General features: G+C 37.9%; 1 protein-coding gene across 1 annotated transcript in view; it reads left to right on the top strand.

The window, feature by feature from the left end:
- Positions 1–21,536, top strand: part of GPALPP1 (GPALPP motifs containing 1) — a 31,100-nt gene extending 9,564 nt beyond the window's left edge. Inside the window, exons 4-9 of the mRNA XM_060079789.1 lie at positions 2,202–2,307; positions 9,746–9,880; positions 10,332–10,496; positions 13,637–13,735; positions 19,037–19,255; positions 19,873–21,536. Coding sequence (XP_059935772.1) covers positions 2,202–2,307; positions 9,746–9,880; positions 10,332–10,496; positions 13,637–13,735; positions 19,037–19,255 — 724 coding nt within the window. The 3' untranslated portion in view covers positions 19,873–21,536. The remainder of the gene's footprint in view (positions 1–2,201; positions 2,308–9,745; positions 9,881–10,331; positions 10,497–13,636; positions 13,736–19,036; positions 19,256–19,872) is intronic.
- Positions 21,537–21,969: the final 433 nt, after the last annotated feature.

Here is a 21,969-nt window from a genome sequence, read left to right as displayed (position 1 = left end):
ATTGAAGGAATAGACAAATCCCTATGTACCAAGTTACACAGTTAACTTCACCGAACCTCAAATTTGTCATCTGTGGAATAAGATAGCAACACGTACCTTACAGAATTGTCGTGGTGATTGAGATTTCATATTTATATGCATATATATACATGTGTGATTCTTATATAGTGCCTGGCACAGAATAAACATATAGTAAATACTGATTCCTGTCTTCTCGGAATTATAAAATATTTAACTGCTGAATATGAAATTGCACACCATATTGTTTATAATTCATAACACTGTATCCCAGTGTGCAAGAACAAGTAGAAAAGGCTGTTGTACATTATATATTCAGAGGTTATAATCACACTTGTCAGCTTCTCATTTTCATATAACTTTTGGGGAGTAACTGCCTCTGATTTCAACTCAAAAAACACTTTTTGTTGCGAATGTAATCAGTTTCTGTAATGGCGTCAGCAAGTAAAGGGATGCTTATTGAAGAAAAGAAAGAAGAAATAAGAGGAATAGGCAATCCACTGCCTGTTTTTTGTATGGCCCCGAGCTAAGAATGGTCTTTAGGGGGTCATTAAAATACAAAGACGAATATGCAACAGAGACCAAGTGTGGCCCTCAGAGCCTAAAATTTCCTGTCTGGATTTTTACGGGAAATTTGCTGACTGCTGGGCTATAACATTCCTTTCAAGAAAATAGATTGTTAGATACATAGCGATTTCTTTCTATTTTGACAATAGTAAAATATATGTTTGAAAGAAACAGGTGGAAGCATATATTGGAGGCAAAACCTCATACACGTCCACAGCATGTGCCATGGTTATGTTCCTTTACTGTCTTTTAAGATTTTATGTGTTAGTGGTTTTATACTCACAAATTCCCTGAGGCCAGAGAATTGAGCTGTAATTGCATTTGTAGATCTGCTAAAAACTGTACTCAGAAAAAAACCCATACAGCACTTCTTTATACTTTATAAATGATAACGAATTTGATCTTTCTAACAATGCCACACTTCCGCATGTTTCATTTGCAAAATTGTTTTGGTTCATAGCAGTTTTATGGACCAAGGCAAGAGGTAATTAAATGGCCAGGATCAGACCCCAGACCTTGGGACTCTAGTACTATTTTTGTCCTACCGGGAAACCTGTCTGTAAGACTCTAATTGAACATAGTGCAATCTGGAAAATTCAGCTTAGGGCATCAGTGCCATCTTGGTTGGTAACACTTGCACAGGGACATCTCTGGAAAAAAACAAAGAATGGAGAAACTTAGCAGTATGAAAGAGAGTCGAAAGTATCGTTCTTCTTTTGTTTTTTCCATGCATAAAGTAGGACTTTCTCTTTTTAAGGCCTAGAATTTAGGCAGTTTTCTCTTTGAACGGATGTCTGTTCCCTCAGAATGTGGCAGTAGGGCAGCTAGAACGACACTGAACTTTGGCATCAGACAGACCAGGGTTCACACTCCAGCTCTGCCACCGACTAGTTCATGTTGTCGTTGGGTGTTATTCTGCTCAGATAGAAAACGGAGTGACTTATACCAACCAGGGTTTTGTGAAGGAAACAGAAAAGTACACTGGTTGAAATGTGGTTAGCGTACTACCGTTTCCTTTCTATACAGGTCTTAAGTGAACTATTTTCCTTCTTATACGCTTCCACATCATTATTGGATTGTTAGTTAGGACGGTGTTTAGGTTTTTATACTGCCTTGGCACACATAACCATAAATTACTAACATCTGTTGTATGCATTGGCTACGTATGTCCTTAGAACCCAATTTATACTTAAGTAGTTCTGACTATAAATATAATGCCACTAAGGTATTTTTCAGTGGACGATGAATATCAAAACTGAAAGCCAAGGCCAAGGCACTAAAGCCAAGGCTTTAGTCCATAAGTTATTATTTTTATTTAACATACTTCTTTTAGGAAGAACAATGGTATACACCATTGCCACAAAGATTGAGAATTACTGGTTTAGCATCTAATCATTGACTAACAAATAGAAAGTTAAAATACAAAATTTAGATTTTTATTTTTATGATACTCAGTGAAACAATACTAGGTTATAGAGTAAAAATAATATGTTGAATAAGATTCTCATTTTCAACATTTGTTATTATCTGGCTTTTTATTATTTGTGTGAGCTTTTATTCTGAAAGCTGACTTTTTAAAGTCAGGGAGAATGATAAAGGTACATTTTATTTTTCAGGCCTATAATAGGTCCTGCATTACCACCTGGTTTTCTTAAATCTGCACAGAAAAGTGACAAAGGCAGAGATGATCCAAGACAAGTATCGTCGTATTTCAACTCTGAGGTTTGGAACTTTTTCTATTAAAGAATAAGATGTAAGAAACTCAAGACTTTACATAGGAATAACTACAATCGTTTGACTCAATCATATTCAAACTAATTTAGGATTGTAGCTAGGTAGATGAAATCAAAAGCTGTCATAGACCTGAGATTCTGTTAGAAAAATAACAAGGCAAATTACATGTGACAGGGTGTTGCCTATTCATGCTTCTCATCCTTGAAGGGAAGCTTTAAAGTACTAGAAACTAGAACATGATGAAAAGTTTAAAGAATCACTGTGATTTGATCCAGAAGAGAACAAGCTAAGAAAATTTTTAATAGTGAAATAATTATTATAAAATATTGAAATTAACTTTCTCCTACCCAGCTCTCATACCATTGTATAACAAGGGCACTAGTGGATACATGATGTTTTGAAAAGAAAGAACAAGTAATTTTGGAGTCAAGGAGGAAGCCTATATTCTTAGAGAGGGCCAGTCCTTAACAATAGCTGAGATTTGCAGAATACTTTATAATTTGCAATGCATTTTCCCCATATATGCATTTTCAGCTCCTCCAAAACGTTATGAAATAATCATGATCTGTATCTTAGAGATGCCAAAAGCCAGAGAAATTGGGTAACTTAACTCCAAATCACAATTTCTACTTATCAAAAGTCAAAGCTCAAACCCAGTTCTTAGGATTTTATATCACCTGTTCAGTCTGCTCATCTGCAGTGATTAATTCATACTGCAGATGAGCAGACTGAACAGGTGCTAATAAATTCAAATACTCCTGTGCATCTCCACTGAGAATTCAGCAATTCCACTGAGGTTGTTACTAAAGGAAATATATAATTCAGTGGTTAAGCTCATGAACTCCAGAGTCATTTACTCATTCTTTTAGCAGATGTTTATAAAACACCTATAGCGTGTCAGGCCCTTAGTCAGAGAAATCAGTCTGACAACAAATTCTGTTGTTCCCATCTTCAAAAACGTCCAGAATCCAGCCACTTCTGCTGCTACCCTGATCCCAGTCAACATCATATTTCACCTGTTTCATTGGTCTTCATGCCTTAGCCTTTGTTCCTCCACTACCTCTTCTCAACACAGCAGCTAGAGCGACCCAGATAAAACAAAGTCAGATCATGTCATGCATGCTCAAAACCATCAATTTGCTCCTCCTCTGTCTGCATAAAAGCCAAAGTCCTTACAGGGCCCTCTATAATCTGGCCTCCATTAGCTCCCTGATTTTCTCTCTAATTTTGATCTGACCACACTGGGCTCCTTGCTTCTTAAATATGCCAGACAGGCTCCTACTCCTGAGCCTTGATACTTGCTATCCAAGTCTTTGCAAAATGGTTTTCCCCTAGATACTTATGTTGGCTTGCTTACCACCAGCTAGAGTGCTTTTAGCTGCTAATAACAAAAAATCCAACTCACAATGAAATGTAGTCTTAACCTTGTTAGTTAACAAATTGGTTGTTTATATAATTTCCTGGGTGGTCTGTAATCTGTATTCCCCAAATAAGAAAAATGTGTTTCATACCTAAGAAGAGGTCTAGAGGAAGGGTCATTCCAGGGTTGGTAAATTCAACAGACTAATGAGATCATCCAGGGCCCAGTTTTTTATGTCTTCTCTATCATTTACAGTATGTTAATTCCTCTTAGGCTGACCAAGTGCTGAGATTAACATGCAGATGGCAGTGTCCAGACATAGGGTCCCTATCCTGTGCCCCCTTTTTAGAGAGAGGAAAACCTTTCCAGGTTTCCTGTAGACCTCTCCTCACATTTCTTTGGCCAAAACTGAATCATATGCCATGCTCAAGCCAGTCAGTTGGCCAAGAGGAATGAGACCAAAGTGATTGGCTTAGAATTATCAGCATTTTTACCCAGGAATTAGAGGAGGTCCCAGTTTCCTGAGAAGCACGTGGTTCCAAAGAAAATGAACAAAACACAGGGTTCTCTTAGCAATAGAGTAGTTATTGGTTGGAGCTGTTACAATCCCTATCTGAAAGACAAACCAAGGCCTAGAAAGATTAAATAATATGCTTGACAATCTTGAGAAAGAAAAACAGAGCTGGAGGAATCAGGCGCCCAGACTTCAGACTATACTGCAAAGCTACAGTAATCAAGACAGTATGGTACTGGCACAAAAACAGAAATATAGATCAATGGAACAGGAGAGAAAGCCCAGAGATAAACCCACACACATATGGTCACCTTATTTCTGATAAAGGAGGCAAGGATATATAGTGGAGAAAAGACACCCTCTTCAATAAGTGCTGTTGGGAAAACAGGACAGCTACATGTAAAAGAATGAAATTAGAACACTCCCTAACACCATACACAAAAACAAACTCAAAATGGGTTAAAGACCTAAATGTAAGGCCAGACACTATAAAACTCTTAGAGGAAAACATAGGCAGAACACTCTGATATGAATCACAGCAAGATCCTTTTTGACCCACCTCCTAGAGAAACGGAAATGAAGACAAAAATAAACAAATGGGACCTAATGAAACTTCAAAGCTTTTGCACAGCAAAGGAAACCATAAACAAGAAAAAAAGACAGCCCTCAGAATGGGAGAAAATATTTGCAAATGAAGCAACTGACAAAGGATTAATCTCCAAAATTTACAAGCAGCTCATGCATGCAGCTCAGTATCAAAAAAACAAACAACCCAATCCAAAAATGAGCAGAAGACCTAAATAGACATTTCTCCAAAGAAGATATACAGACTGCCAACAAACACATGAAAGAATGCTCAACATCACTAATCATTAGAAAAATGCAAATGAAAACTACAATGAAGTATCATCTCACACCAGTCAGAATGGCCATCATCAAAAAATCTACAAACAGGGCCTCCCTGGTGGCGCAGTGGTTGAGAGTCCGCCTGCCGATGCAGGGGATACGGGTTCGTGCCCCAGTCTGGGAGGATCCCATATGCCGCGGAGCGGCTGGGCCCGTGAGCCATGGCCGCTGGGCCTGCGCGTCCGGAGCCTGTGCTCCGCAACGGGGGAGGCCACGGCAGTGAGAGGCCCGCATACCAAAAAAAAAAAAAAATCTACAAACAATAAATGCTGGAGAGGGTGTGGAGAAAAGGGAACCTTCGTGCACTGCTGGTGGGAATGTAAATTGATACAACCACTATGGAGAACAGTATGGAGGTTCCTTAAAAAACTACAAATAGAACTACCATATGACCCAGCAATCCCACTACTGGGCATATACCCTGAGAAAACCATAATTCAGAAAGAGTCATGTACCACAATGTTCATTGCAGCTCTATTTACAATAGCCAGGACATGGAAGCTACCTACGTGTCCATCGACAGATGAATGGCTAAAGAAGATGTGGCGCATATATACAAAGGAATATTACTCAGCCATAAAAAGAAACGAAATTGAGTTATTTGTAGTGAGGTGGATGGACCTAGAGTCTGTCATACAGAGTGAAGTAAGTCAGAAAGAGAAAAACAAATACCGTATGCTAACACATATATATGGAATCTTTAAAAAAAAAAAAGTTCTGAAGAACCTAGGGGCAGGACAGGAATAAAGATGCAGATGTAGAGAATGGACTTGAGGATACGGGGACGGGGAAGGGTAAGCTGGGACGAAGTGAGAGAGTGGCATGGACACATATACACTACCAACTGTAAAACAGATGGTGGGAAGCAGCCGCATGCACAGGGAGATCAGCTCGGTGCTTTGTGACCACCTAGAGGGGTGGGACAGGGAGGGTGGGAGGGAGAGGCAAGAGGGAGGAGATATGGGAACATATGTATATGTACAGCTGATTCACTTTGTTATAAAGCAGAAACTAACACACCATTGTAAAGCAATTATGCTCCAATAAAGATGTTAAAAATAATAATAATAATACTACACTTGAGGTCACAGTGGCAAATTGAGGCCTTGAAAGTAGGTCTAACTCTGCAGTCCAAACTATAAACCAGTAGGGTACGTAATTTCTATTATATTTCTGGATAAAATATTATAACTCACCTTTTTAAAATTTAAATAACTCATCCAGGACACCAAAATGATTTAATACCTAGATTGGAGTTAGGTTTGTGATTCTGGATTCTCGTTTTATTTTAGTGTATTGGGCCTGATTTTGTTTGTTCCTCCATCCACGCATTTAATTTCTGCCTCCCAATATTGTAAGTGATTTTTATTTCTAAAAATTTCAGGCATCTACCTTTATAAAACCATCTCTTGATGGATGGGAGTGTAACTATCATTAGCTTATCCCATCATCCTAAACTTCAACACTATATTGATATCATGTCTCTTACAGTATTAAAAGTTTATCATGTCTTCTATATCTGCTCATTTTATGTCACTACGTATTATATTTGTAGGGGGCTACAAATATGTTTAAGACAATCCCTTTGCTATCAAAGAGCTCACTGTTGTAGAGATAAGCTATAAACATTTAAAGTTAGATCATTAGCAGTTGAAATAAAGAAAATAATAGAGGGGCTGCTGTAGTATAAGTAGAAAAAATACTGGCCCTGATCTTAGAATATTGGAGTCTTAGATACTAGTTTTATAACCTCAGACAAGTTGTTTAACCTTTCAAAGTAGGTTTCCTCAAAAAGAAAACAGGAATAATACTGCCATTTCCCAGTCTTTAAATGAAGTAAGGTCCATAGTTATTGAGAGAGAGAGAGTGTATGTGTGTGTGTGTGACTTAGAATAAGCCACAAGACAATATGTGATTATCTAGTTATTTGTACTACGAGCAATTGTTATAAGGGTTCAGAGAAGAAATCACAGAAAGTTAACCATTAAGTGGTTAGCAGGGAAAATGTAAAGAACACAAATTAACTTGCCTAATCCTGGTAGTTTGAAAAAATAAGAGGAAGAAGCTTCCTGTCACAGCTGGAGGACAAACATCTTATTGTTGTTCATCTTGTTTATCTTTCTCTCCTCGTTGAGGACAAGGACTGTTTTATTTATTTTTTTATACAGCAGATTCTTATTAGTTATCTAGTTAATACATATTAGTGTATATATGTCAATCCCAATCTCCCAGTTCATCCCACCGCCACCACCCCACATGCCACTTTCCCCCCTTGGTGTCCATACGTTTGTTCTCTTCATCTGTGTCTCTATTTCTGCCCTGCAAACCAGTTCATCTGTACCATTCTTCTAGGTTCCACATATATGCATCAATATACAATATTTGTTTTTCTTTTTCTGACTGACTTCACTCTGTATGACAGTCTTTAGATCCATCCATGTCTCTACAAATGACCCAATTTCGTTCTTTTTATGGCTGAGTAATATTCCACTGTATATATGTACCACATCTTCTTTATCCATTCGTCTGTCGATGGGCATTTAGGTTGCTTCCATGACCTGGCTATTGTAAATAGTGCTGCAATGAACATTGGGGTGCATGTGTCTTTTTGAATTATGGTTGTCTCTGGGTATATACCCGGTAGTGGGATTGCTGGGTCATATGGTAATTCTATTTTTAGTTTTTTAAGGAACCTCCATACTGTTCTCCATAGTGGCTGTATCCATTTACATTCCCACCAACCGTGCAAGAGGGTTCCCTTTTCTCCACACCCTCTCCAGCGTTTGTTGTTTGTAGATTTTCTGATGATGCCCATTCTAACTGGTGTGAGGTGATACCTCATTGTAGTTTTGATTTGCATTTCTCTAATAATTAGTGATGCTGAGCAGCTTTTCATGTGCTTCTTGGCTATCTGTATGTCTTCTTTGGAGAAAGAAGGGGCTATTTAGGTCTTCTTCTATTTAGATCTTCTCCCCATTTTTGGATTGGGTTGTTTGTTTTTTTAATATGAGCTGCATGAGCTGTTTATATATATTGGAGATTAATCCTTTGTCTGTTGATTTGTTTGCAAATGTTTTCCCCCATTCTGAGGGTTGTCTTTTCGTCTTGTTTCTGGTTTCCTTTGCTGTGCAAAAGCCTTGAAGTTTCATTAGGTCCCATTTGTTTATTTTTGTTTTTATTTCCATGACTCTAGGAGGTGGCTCAAAAAAGATCTTGCTGTGATTTATGTCAAAGAGTGTTCTTCCTATGTTTTCCTCTGTGAGTTTTGTAGTGTCCAGTCTTACATTTAGGTCTCTAACCCATTTTGAGTTTATTTTTGTGTATGGTGTTAGAGAGTGTTCTAATTTCATTATTTTACATGTAGCTGTCCAGTTTTCCCAGCACCACTTTTTGAAGAGACTGTCTTTTCTCCATTGTATATCCTTGCCTCCTTTGTCATAGATTAGTTGACCATTGGTGCGTGGGTTTATCTCTGGGCTTTCTCTCCTGTTCCATTGATCTATATTTCTGTTTTTGTGCCAGTACCATATTGTCTTGATTACTGTAGCTTTGTAGTATAGTCTGAAGTCAGGGAGTCTGATTCCTCCAGCTCCGTTTTTTTCCCTCAAGACTGCTTTGGCTCTTCGGGGTCTTTTGTGTCTGACAAGGACTGTTTTAAACCCAAGTGCATATAGCATCTAACTCAGTCTTACATGAAAACCCTTAAATAAAATGATTTACTAATGGGACTTCCCTGGTTGCTCAGTGGTTAAGAATCCGCCTGCCAATGCAGGGGACATGGGTTCAAGCCCTGGTCCAGGAAAATCCCACATGCCACAGAGCAACTAAGCCCATATGCCACAACTACTGTGCCTGCATTCTAGAACCCGTGTGCACCACAACTACTGAGCCCATGTGCTGCAACTACTGAAGCCCGCATGCCTAGAACCCGTGCTCCGCAACAGGAGAAGCCACCTCAATGAGAAGCCCACGCACCGCAATGAGGAGTAGCCCCCACTAGCTACAACTAGAGAAAGCCCACACACAGCATTGAAGACCCAATGCAGCCAAAAAAAAAAAATTAAAATCACTGTTCTTTAAAAAAATTAACTTAAAAAAATGATTTACTAAGAACTACTTGGATTCAATTTTTGCAATACTATTGTGTCTTTGGGGTAATGAGAGAAATACTTTGGGAACCAAATTAACTCGTTCGGGCCAGTATTTTGTAAGGCTTTGCACAGCATTTCTGTTTCAGTGGACTGTACTAAATCATGAAGGCTGATACAGCTTCCAAGATGTCTTATTTGTGTGCCTCTTATTCCAAAGAGCTCTTTCTGTATCAGGAAAGAAAATGGTTTCAACTTGTGTCATCTCTGATGAATCATTAATAATTCTCTGGAATATTACAGAGAAATTGTGAGGGCACATCTATGTCCATCAGGAAGAGGACTGAGATGAGTTAATGAGCTCTGCCGTGGACACAGGGAAGAGGTGGGACAGTCCACAGCCCCTGGATTTGTCATTTTTGTATGGTGCACTTGAGGAAGGCACAGGAAAGGTGCTCAGTGATTAGCCAGCAACACAGTGTTTGCTTTTTGTTCTGTTTCTAGGTTATCAGTCACAGTTAAATTTTAAGTAATTTAGGATCATTTTCTTATTTTCAGAAGGAAACAGGTAGCAGTGAAGAGGAGGACATTATTGGGCCGATGCCTGCCAAAGGACCAGTTAACTCTAGTGTAACGACAGACTTTGAAAAAAGGGCCCAGAGAATGAAAGAAAAACTGACTAAAGGAGGCGATGTAAGTTTTAAATACATAGTACCCTTTTCTCTGAGAAATTGACCAAATATATTAAAAATCTCAATTTTAAAAACAGACATTAAAAAGATATATATGTACATATGTAAGTGTATAAAAATTTAGGCTCTAGGTAATTCAGAAGCTACAAAAGGAAAAGAGTAGAAATTTTGCCTACTTAAAAATTTCTGTATGGCAACAGATAACATTAAGTCAAAGGAACAATAAATTAGATAAAAGTATTCATAACATATATGACCAAAAAAATAGTCTATTAAATCCTTTCTCTTAAAGTCTGTTAAATAACTTTCAAGCCTCAGTTGAGAAGCATAGTCACTTATACAGTATTCTACACATATACACACATACATGTGCACACACGCACACATACACACATTTTCCAAGGCAAATTTTTTTTTTTTTTTTTTTTTTTTACTTTTTATTTCTCTTAAAGGATTCATCTAAACAAATTACAAGAGAGTCTTGGATGACTGAGCTCCCTCCGGAGCTGAAAGACTTTGGTCTTGGGCCCAGAGCTTTCAAGAGAAGAGCTGATGACCAATCTGGAGATCGATCAGTCTGGACAGATATGCCAGCTGACAGGGAAAGGAAAGCTAAGGTAAGAGGGTTTGTTTGTTCCTTTATTTTTGTCCATGTTGACTCTGTTTTGAAAAAATAGGAGGCAGAATTATTTAAGAGTACTGGTTTTTTTTTTTTTTTTTTTGCGGTACGCGGGCCTCTCACTGTTGTGGCCTCTCCCGTTGCAGAGCACAGGCTCCAGACGTGCAGGCTCAGCGGCCATGGCTCACGGGCCCAGCCGCTCCGCGGCATGTGGGATCTTCCCAGACCGGGGCACGAACCCGTATCCCCTGCATCGGCAGGCGGACTCTCAACCACTTGCGCCACCAGGGAGGCCCAAGAGTACTGTTTTTTAAATTATGATTCCAAAGGGAAAAATTTCCCCTGAAGGAAAGTTAAAAGAAAGTGACGCCAGTTGCTTCCTGTGTATTTACTTACTATTTCCCAATAAATTGTCTTATCTAAATCTCAAGAGAACCTGGAGACATAGGTTTACTGACCTCATTTTGTGAAGGGAGACACTATCCTCTATGAGGTCACCTTTCCTGGAATTAAAAGCTGGTAAGCCATGAACAGTAATTCCCTTCTAGACCCTTCTGACTCCAAATCCCCTGGTCTTTATACATCATACTATCTCCATGAAAATTTCTTTTAAAATGTCTTGAACAAGCCAAGGCACAGATTAACCTAGCAAGTTAAGTGATACATAAGGACTATCTCTCAAAATAACAGTAGCTCAAGTGCACTAAACTTCATAATTACTGTCAAGATAGGCAAAAAGCCCTTTCATTAATACATTGAATAATTTATTTAAAAAATACCCACAAAAGTATGCATAAAATATTATTGTTAGATTTTCTTTTCTTGGATCTCTCCATTTATTATGAAATATTCCATTGTAAGTTAGGGGTCCAACCAGTGTCCTCAGCACTAACTCCTTAAATTCACTCCATCCCAAAGTTTCAGTTTCCTTTAGATGTCCCATTCCAATCTTAAATGCTTGACTAATTGGCACCTTATGATTATAGCTTTATCAGTTCTGACTTAAATTCACGCCCCTAACTCTGTTTATCTTGTTCATCAGTACCTAGAATTATGAGGATTTCCATCTTCATTCTATAACTGTAAATTGAGTATCTCCTCTGCCAGGTATTCTGTTTGGTCACAGGTAATAGAAAAAGCTCCTTATGGCGCTTTCATTTTATTGGAGAATTGGTTGTGAAATAGTGTCATTCTTAAAATGTGGATGATATGTGGCAATCTCCACATTTTAGCAGAATATGTGGCAAAATCATAAGTTCTCCTTTGCCCGGAGGATTCAAGGAAATCTGAGAGTTGTAGCAGAAAGGTGAGGTGAACCAACACACCTGAGGGCAGAAGAGACAACAGAAGATACGGTATAGAAGCGAGCCACACGCCGTGAATGACTAGTGTTGGAATGCCTGTCTGCTCTTTCTTAACTGGTCTTCTATAAAAATAACATACTGATGTTTTTTATAATTTAGCCTTGAAGATTGTCTCCAAAAAGACGTTTAATCCCCTTGCTTACATGGACTTTTTATTTGTGCTTTTTCTAGTCCTTGTGTTCCTCATTGTATGTGAGTAGATGTCTAGCCTCAGCCAGATATGCAGGGAGTCTTCCTCAAAGAAAAATACCACAGAAAAATGGAACAAACAGAAACTAGCCAGTACAGTTTGAACTCAGGTGATTTTAGGCCCTACGACTGAGTTCTTTAGATCTGGTCATTCTTTTCAGGGCTGAAAGTGTTTTGTTCTGTTTTTACAACAGACTCCCAAAGGGATGACCTAATACCCCTTAAATTTTATGTGACACTGTATTACAGCATATAATACCACAGACTTATATTTGTGGTACAAATTATGTAGTGTCACAGAGCTGTCCTATATAAAGGTTGTGACTAATTTTTGATTTTTGTAACAGATCTTAGTCAAGTTTCCTTTTTTATCTCTCTCCAAATTACCTTTTTGTAGATTTTCTCCACCACTTCATCTTACTTTTTTATATTTGATTCCCCAGCATTCATCTCTCATACCACTAATGTTCGCACATTCACTTAACCAACATGCCCAAATGAAGTAAGATTGCTTTTTAGAAAGAAATGGCAGTGTTATGCATAAATTAATTGAATGAGATCTGTTATGTTCTCATTTCCCAGTCTTGACTAGATTTACTAACTCTTAACTGGTCAGGTTTTCACCTCCATCTTATCAGAACATCATTTTTTCTCTTAATTTTTACAAGTAAAAGAATCTGGGGAAATTTTTATGGAAAAATAAGAAATGAGCTACTCCTGTGTTTTTTAACATACTTTATTTATTAAGTACAATGTTGTTTTAGTCCATCATTAAGGTAAAAATGGTGTGGGGACCTCCTTGGCTTTCTTAAGCAAACAGCAACAGTATAAAAACATGCTTTGAGGAAAGTGGTTTTCAGTTGATTTTATATGGACCTTCTTTCCTGGTTGTGACTATATTCTCCAGAATACTTTTTTTTTCCTAACTAAAATTTATTGGGAATTCACCTAAGTATTTCATGTGTGTGTGTGTGTGTGTGTGTGTGTGTGTGTGCGTGCGCGCGCTATGGTAAATGGTATTTCTTTTTAAATTTCAAATTCCAATTGTCCATTGCTGGTATATTTTGTATGTTGACCTAGCATCCTGCAGCTTTGCTACACTTATGCTTACTAATGCCAAGAGTTTTTTAATAGATTCTTTGGTATTTTCTACATTTCCAGTCATGTCCTCTGTGAATAAAGATAGTTTTATTTTTATTTTTTCTGTACCCCATTTATTTCTTTTTTTCCCCCAAGAGTGCTTTTCCTAGCTTTGAAAACAGATAATATAAGATTTCTTTTTAAGCCATATTTTCTCTTCTGCATTTCATTATTGTTTGTCATTTTCATCTCTGAGTTTGATAAAATCCAGTTAGTTGATTGGTTAGAGGTTTTGGGGGTTTTTTTTCTTGTTTTCAGGCAAATGTTAGAGTAGGACACTAACAGATCCCTTATCAAGTATATTAACATTTCTAGTGGGAAGAGATTCAACGGGCCTGGCTTCGTTTAGTCTCCTATTACTCAATCTGAGTTAAAATAATAGTATTTCTTTTTTATTTTCTCAATTATATGGTTTAGTAATGTGTTTTCTGTGTTCGTTCCTCAGGAGACACCAGAAGCAAGAAAGTCATTCAATAAGAAGGATGAAGAATATATATTGACAGGAATGGAAAAGAGATTGGTCGAGCAGGTATCCGCATACAATGTAAGTCAGGGGATAAAATATATGGCCTTTCATTTTTTCCCATCTTTTAATGCTCGTCTCATTTTTTCTCTTTTTCTTGTTTCTCTTTCTTAGTCTTCCTTTTCATCTCAGTCTTTTTCTATACTTCTGTTCTGAAAAATACTCTTGTGTGTATGTGTATATGTGTGTGTGTGTGTGTAGTCCTTTAGTGTAGGCTTTTTAAATGCATCTCATAACATTTTCAGTTCACTTTTTACTTAAGTCATATATCAGAAATTCAATTCCTAGAGATGGATAGCACCTCATTATAAAGTAAGAGCCCTACTAACTCCTAGAGAGCCCAATTCATACATTTTAAATTGTAAGCTGATTTGGAATGTTTGATGTAATGATTTAAATATGGGAGAAAAATATAAATCTATATAAATATTAAAATTTAAAATATGGTTCAATCTAAATTTATAAACTAAACAGTCAGTATTCATTGGGCATATTATTATTTTGTAATAGTCTCTTACTCATAAAAACAAAACAAAACAAAAAAAAAAACCACTAGTGTTCCAGCTCAAAGAATAAATGTAAACCATTGAACCCTTTGGTCCCTGAAAGGTATTCAGGAAAATTACCTTCTGTTCCTAGCATATTAGTTCATGAAAATTTCCATAAGCATTAAAAATATAGTTAGCATGATTTATTGGGCATATATAGACCAGTACCACAAGCAGTGAAGCATACCTGGAACATAGTTGGAAACTGACTAGAAACCCAACCCAAATGGAACATCTTTGAAAACTGACCAGCTCAAAGTCAAGTTTCAACAAAATTGAAAGAATCACCATCATTCAGGCACCACAAAGAATTTAAGTTAAACTTCATATTAACTTAAAAGCCCTACACAACTGGAAATTAGAAAATTCAAAATTTAAACTTTACATCAAAGAAGACATGATAATGGAAGTTAGAAAATACCTAAACCTGAATGATAAAAAAATATTCAGTACAACATATCAAAATGTGTGAGATGTAACATAAAGTGGTACTTAGAGGCAAAATTTATAGCTGTAATGAGTTATGCTAGAAAGGAAGAATGGCTGAAAATTAACAAGCTGTGCCTTTTTCCAAACAGGCATTTCTTATAAAACTAAACGAACACCTAACCTATGACCCTGCAACTCCACCCCTGGGTGTTTATGTAAGACAGATGAAAACATGTTTTCGCAGACTCGAGCGTGATTCACTCATAATAGCTTCAAAAAGACTTATACAGGAATGTTCATAGAAGCTTTATTCATAACAGCTAAATTCTTCAAGCAACCTAGCTGTCCATCAGTGAGAGAAAGAAAAAGCCAAACTGTGTTCATAATAAAATACTACTCGGCAATAAAAAGGAACAAATTACAAATAAATGCAACAACGTGGATTAATCTCAAAGTCATTATGCTGAGCGAAGGGAGTCTTACGCAAGACTTCCTACCCAAGTACTACTGTATGATTCCATTTATATGAAGCTCTACAATAAGCAAAATGAATCTATGGTGGGAAAAGAATCAGAATAGTTGTTGTTGGAGGGGGATTGTGGAGATGGACTAGGAAGGGGCATACAGAGCTTTCTGAGGTGATGGAAATATGTTCCAGAAATTGCTAGGAGTTTGAATTGTAAAACTCAGTGAATGTAGTATTAAAATGTGTGCATTTCATTGTATGTAAATTTACTTTAAAAGAAAAAATTGCAAACAAATATTGAATTCTAGTTAGTGAAATCATGCTGAAATACTAGGGATACATGTAGCAGTGTCTGCAATTTATTTTAAAACACATCCAAAAAATGAGCATTCTAATCTTATGCCGAAATGTTGGTTACTTATGAGATATAGTTTTCAAAATATTAATATAGTCTTAAGACTAAACCACCTTATAACTCTTAGTATTGATAAATTGAACGCTCTTTAAAATATTACCATGAAGGCAAAATAAAAACCAAACAACTAGAATCTTAGCATGAATTTTCAAAAACTGCTGAAAAACTAGCCCATTCAAAATAAATTGCCCTGGCTTTTTGTAAATTAATATAAAACCTACACATTTTTGTTAAATGATTAAATTTGATAAATCAGCAAACCAGTCATTTAGCAAATTGATCTCTACATGAATTGGCTTTTGGGGTGATTTCTAGTTACTTACTTAAACCTTATAATGATCTATTAACAAAAAATTACTATTAATGATCTCTCAACTGTCAGCTCGCTCTCAACTTTGATTTTTTTTCACATTGGTCTTTTTTTTTTTTTGCATTCAGAATGGTTAGACATTTAATAACTTCTCAGCTGAGGACCTATTTCCATCTTTTTTCCAAAGGGCACAAGCTGGCAGCATTGCCACCCTACTGGATACTGAGGGACAGGGTAAAGAGAGTGAGGAAGGGCTATAGTGCCCTGACTCTCCAGCTCCCCTGAACAGGGCGTTTTTTGGGGGGGTTTTTTGTTGTTTTTTTTTTAAGCGGTACACGGGCCTCTCACTGTTGTGGCCTCTCCCGTTGCGGAGCACAGACTCCGGATGTGCAGGCTCAGCGGCCATGGCTCACGGGCCCAGCCACTCCGAGGCATATGGGATCTTCCCGGACCGGGGCACGAACCCGTGTCCCCTGCATCGGCAGGCGGACTCTCAACCACTGCGCTAACCAGGGCAGCCCGCGTTGGGTCTTTGTTGCTGCGCGCAGGCTTTCTCTAGTAGCAGTGAGCAAGGGCTACTCTTCAAAGCGGTACGCAGGCTTCTCATTGCGGTGGCTTCTCTTGTTGCGGAGCACGGGCTCTAGGCGCACGGGCTCAGTAGTTGTGGCTCGCGGGCTCAGTAGTTGTGGCTCACAGGCTCAGGAGCGCAGGCTCAATAGTTGTGGCTCACGTGCTTAGTTGCTCCGCGGCATGTGGTATCTTCCCAGACCAGGGCTAGAACCCATGTCGCCTGCATTGGCAGGCGGATTCTTAACCACTGTGCCACCAGGGAAGTCCCTTGACTGATTCTTATGAACCCTGCCACACTACTAAATCCTTTGTCTTCATTAGATTACTTAACTCCTAACTCATCCAAATACTGAGACATTATTACTATTATGATTTATTATCTTACAGCTGAGAAATTGAGGCTTAAAAAACTTGCCTAAGGTCACCAGTGTTGAAAATGTCAGCACCATCATTGCTAACCAGATTTTTCCGAATGCAGAACTTTAGTTCTTAACTGTTTCTCCATGCTATGTGTATTGATAGGTTATTTTTTCTTAGCAACATTTGATTTTTTTTCACCTCCAGTTTTCATTAAAAATAAAGAATTTGGGGCTTCCCTGGTGGCGCAGTGGTTGAGAGTCCGCCTGCCGATGCAGGGGACACGGGTTCGTGCCCCAGTCCAGGAAGATCCCACATGCCTCGGAGCGGCTGGGCCCATGAGCCATGGCCGCTGAGCCTGTGCGTCCGGAGCCTGTGCCCCGCAACGGGAGAGGCCACAGCAGTGAGAGGCCCATGTACCGCGCAAAAAAAAAAAAAAAAAAAAAAAAAAGAATTCGAAAGCACTTAACTTGCAAATCAATTTGTTTCCTAAAGACTTTACCAAGATTTATGAAATGACCAATTTATGAAGTGAGAGGGATTGAGAACATGGAAATAGTGCTAATTCAAATAAATATTTACTAATACAGCATCCAGATAGAGCTCAGTTTATAGGAAATAGCAACCACATAACTTAACTGATAAAGTCAGACCTCATTGTCAAATCAGACAGGTGATTGAGACTGACTTTCTGTGAGAAAGTCTGACTTCATTTCTCTGTTCTAATAGATGTGATTATGATCATTCCTATGACACTTCTGAATTGTAACGTAGGTGGGTAGGCGCCATGAGTTTGTCGTCTGATGAAATAAAATGCTGTCACCTTCATCGTTTCTTACCAGTTATTTTGCTTTTACTGAGCTCTCCTTATGTCTTTGCTCTCAAATATATTCTCTGACAGGAGGCAGGGCCTGGAAGAGATGTGGTTGTTAAGCAAAAATTGTCTTTTCTTTCATTGCCCCATTCTGCAGTATATCTGAATTCAGAACATTCCAACAAGAGCCAAACTACCCATTCCAAAAGGACATTACGCTCTTAAGAGAAATATGTTTGAGACACAAAAGGACACAAAGCCTCCTGGGTTTACAGTTCCTTGATTAGAGGAAGTTTGATTCATACAGTATTTCAGGTTTTTTATTTGATACTCTGGAGACTTGCTGTCCAAGACAACATTCTGTAATAAGATTCTGAAAGGCCTCTCCTTTTTTAAATGGGAAAGGGCTGTAATGAAAGGGGAGACATCCTCACGAGATGCATTACCAGGCAAGTCAGCTTTAAGTGAGGCTAAGAAGTTGAGAATCATGGGTAGGTAACGTTGAAATTCTCCATGCCTTCATACCCTGTGGAATCCACTCCGTGTGGCCCCCAAGGATACATACATCGCAGTTTGTTGGCTGCTGGTCTGTACTACCTGCATCTACTCCTGCATCCCATTCCCTGCTTCTCCAATCCAGGGCTGTTCTGTCTTTTAGTTTAACCAATACCAAAAGGTTTGTAAAGAATCTCCAATTTATGAAACCAGTTGACTTTGCTCAGACCTCATCCTACTAGATATATTTGAAACTGTGAAACTAATGTATTGTAAATCAGCTATAGTTCAATTTAAGAAAAAGGAAAAGAAAAAGAAAATGTGAGCACCTACCCCAGCTAAAAAGAAAGAAAGTGAAAGAGATAAAGCTGAAAGGACAAAAATTCTCTTGGCACACAGACTATGCCAGCTTTTCCTGCACCAGCCTTGGATTTTGTCATCTCTCTGCCGTGGTTATTCTGCTTTGCACTTGCTTTAGCTTCAGCCTGGCAGTGCCCATCTCTTCAGTTCCACCCGTTCAGGGTTCACGGACCAGCCCATCCATGAAGCTTTAACCGGGCTCCCAAGTGAGAAAGTAATTGCTCTTCTTTCTCACCTGTGTTCTTGGTTCAGACTCTAATGTTGACTAATCACACAATGATTTTCATGATGGTTATTTAAACATTAGTTTACTCTCCATCTTGCTCTTCTTTTATTGTGTGGCATATAGTTGGTAGATACCTTCATTTTGGTCTAATTGAATTTGCCTCTGATAACACATTTTCTTCAGAGATGCTGTCTTAGATTTGGAAAAACCTATTGGGTTTGTAAATAGCCCTCCTTAACGTTTACCATTACTACTTCATTCTTTTGTTTCATGATTATATTCTGTCAATGATCTATATAAGATTTTTCTTTCTACTGTCTTGCTCTCCCCAGGAATCAAAAAGGTCAGAATCTCTTATGGACATTCATCAGAAAAAACTAAAGAATAAGGCTGCTGAAGATAAAAATAAGCCCCAAGAAAGAATACCATTTAACCGTGATATGGACCTCAAAGTTCATCGGTTTGATGAAGCTCAGAAAAAAGCCCTGATAAAGAAATCTAGGGAACTAAACACCAGGTTTTCACATGGCAAAGGCAGTATGTTTTTATAAGTAAGTATATTTCAGTGAGGTATATTTTCATACTGATAAATTTGAACTTTTCTAAATACTCTGTTACATGTAACTGTAAAAATTTATTTCCTTTTATAATAAAGTAGATTATAAAGCTGCAGATCTTTATTTTCTAAGTAAACTGTGAGGTTTGAAAATTCAGCCTTGTGGAATAAAAAATGTTGTATACTGGGAAAGTAGTCTTGTCCTCATAATAACCTAACAGGGCATTAGTATTCAAAATGCTAAAATAAAAGCTTTTCGTTTGTGAGGCATGGCAAAGGAAAGCGTGGTTTGAAGCTTGGGTAAATATGCTTTATTAAAGAATGAGCTTTGCTAGCAGTCTTTTTATGTTAAACTAGATCACAAAAGATGTTCATTGCTTTTGAAATGTTCTCTGTAGGTTAAGGTTCAAAACCGTTACATCACTCATACATAGCCCGAACTGACAAGGGTTCGTAATGGTGATTACAGAAAAGCTAAGGTTGCTTCTTAAAATCTTTGTGATTTTTAATTGTATGAAACCTACATCAATATTAAAATGTGACTTTCAGGGAAACTACGGTTCAAGTGAGAAATATTTTCCAACTTACTGAATTTTCTTATTCTTACTTCAGGGGGATTTCCCTGTGCAATGAAGAAGAGTTGAAGAATACTCTTTTTTTCTGTCTGTCCATCTTTCTTCCATATATTTTGAGTTTCTTAAGATTAGAGGATTACTTTAGTCTTACAAACCACGCGTCCTTTAAAGTCACGTGGAAACATGAAATCAGTGTGTCTTAATGTAGAGTAGAATTTTATGTGTCTTTGGCTTCTGAGGAAATGTGGGCTTTTCTTCAAGTAATTTTTTTGAGGATTCCCCCCTCCCCGCCACTCCCTAATTTCACAAGTGCCCAGTTAAGATCTGGTCAGGACCATCCACTGAGTCTCTCCCACAGCTCAGACTCTCTCATCACATATTATGAACTTGCCCTGAGGGAGTGTGTCGGGTCCTCACAGTGAATCCATGAATTTGAAATTGTTTGGGTTTCCCTCTAAACTGCAGCCAGTGAATACACAACATTTACTTGAAAATAGAGAGTATGGAGGTTCTGTCCATTTTGTTATCAATTTGCTTGTTGTGGCAATCAGGGCTTTTTATCTGTGGTTTGGATTTTTTGGTTTGTTTGTTTCTAAGTCAGAAAGGGGGACCTCTGCATTATTTCATGTGCTAAGGAAAAACTATTTTGATTTTTCCAACTTCAGTAAGTATTTCTAGGGAAGGCAATCTGAGGGACAAGAGAACACCATTAACCGTTACCAGTGTGAAGTCTGAGACCTGGTCTCTGTGATCTCCACCAAAGCTTTCTAAGTCTTTAAGCTGCTTTGGGATGATCTGACTTGATTCATTTATATTTAACATGCTTTAGCTAATTTATTGGGGACAGATCTTTTATATCAATCATAAGTTACTTTTTTAAAAAATCAAACTCATAATCCCTGAATACAAAAATGGAAATGGAAACTGTAATCAAAACCGCCCTGATGTAAGCTGGGACGAAGTGAGAGAGTGGCATGGACATCTATACACTACCAAATGTAAAATAGGTAGCTAGTGGGAAGCAGCTGCATAGCACGGGGAGATGAGCTCGGTGCTTTGTGACCACCTAGAGGGGTGGGATAAGGAGGGTGGGAGGGAGACGCAAGAGGGAAGAGATATGGGAACATATGTATATGTATAGCTGATTCACTTTGTTGTACAGCAGCAACTGACACAACATTGTAAAGCAATTATACTCCAATAAAGATGTTAAAAAAAAAAAAAACCACCGATGGAGTATTGTAGTATTGTAAGTTTGTGATGCTTTAAGCACTGCCCCTTAAGATGTTAAACAAAACTCTTAATAGTTAAAGCTTAAATTCAAATTCTGGAAGTTATATTTTCTTACAGATTAATCCCGATTGTTCTGCTAGTTCTGTGCTCTAGTTTTGATGAAGCACACGGTTTTAATGAAAAAAGATTCTGAGTCCTAGCTCATCTAGGCTTCATGAAAATTGAGTAAACTGTTCAGTCAACTTATGTGACAGATTTTTCTCCTGATCATAGAAGTACAATGATCTTCCATAACCGTAACCTACTCAAAGAGTGTTACTATTTATAAGATGAATTTTTCTCCTAAGCAAATTGAAAGAGTCTAGTCTAAGCAGATTGAACAGAGCTACCTTTTGACCAAAGATGTCATTTTTAGTGGATGATATTTTCTGAACACAAAACTTTGTACAGGAGCATCTATTACTTTCATTAATTTTGTTATGATTTTTTTCCCTGACGAAAGGAAGAAATGTTTTCTAGTTCCTCATCTTTATGTAAATTCCTAATATATATTTTTGAGAAATTTTGCTATTTTTAATGTAAAAGTGTCATCTTTGGATACTTACTTTTGCTTTGCTTTCCTCACCTGAAGGTAGATAGGGATATTTCTCTAGTACGTATTTACTATTTCTTCCATCACCCTTGGAATGTCTGTGACCTTAACAAAAGGGAGAAAATATTAATACTTTCCATGAGTGACCACCTTACATGGTACCTCAGGTCTAATGCTCTTTTGTGCCACCCTGAGGACAGTTTTAACGAAATGTGAGGCCAAGCCAGAGGTTTTTGCCCCATGGAGAGACCAAACCCAATATAACTACATTGACAATAAAAGAAGAAAGTAGCTATCTGAACAGGATAG

This window comes from Mesoplodon densirostris, chromosome 17, assembly GCF_025265405.1.
Source record: "Mesoplodon densirostris isolate mMesDen1 chromosome 17, mMesDen1 primary haplotype, whole genome shotgun sequence".
Taxonomy (NCBI): domain Eukaryota; kingdom Metazoa; phylum Chordata; class Mammalia; order Artiodactyla; family Ziphiidae; genus Mesoplodon; species Mesoplodon densirostris.
The sequence above is the reverse complement of the archived record's forward strand: the minus strand, read 5'-3'. Positions and strand labels throughout refer to the sequence as shown.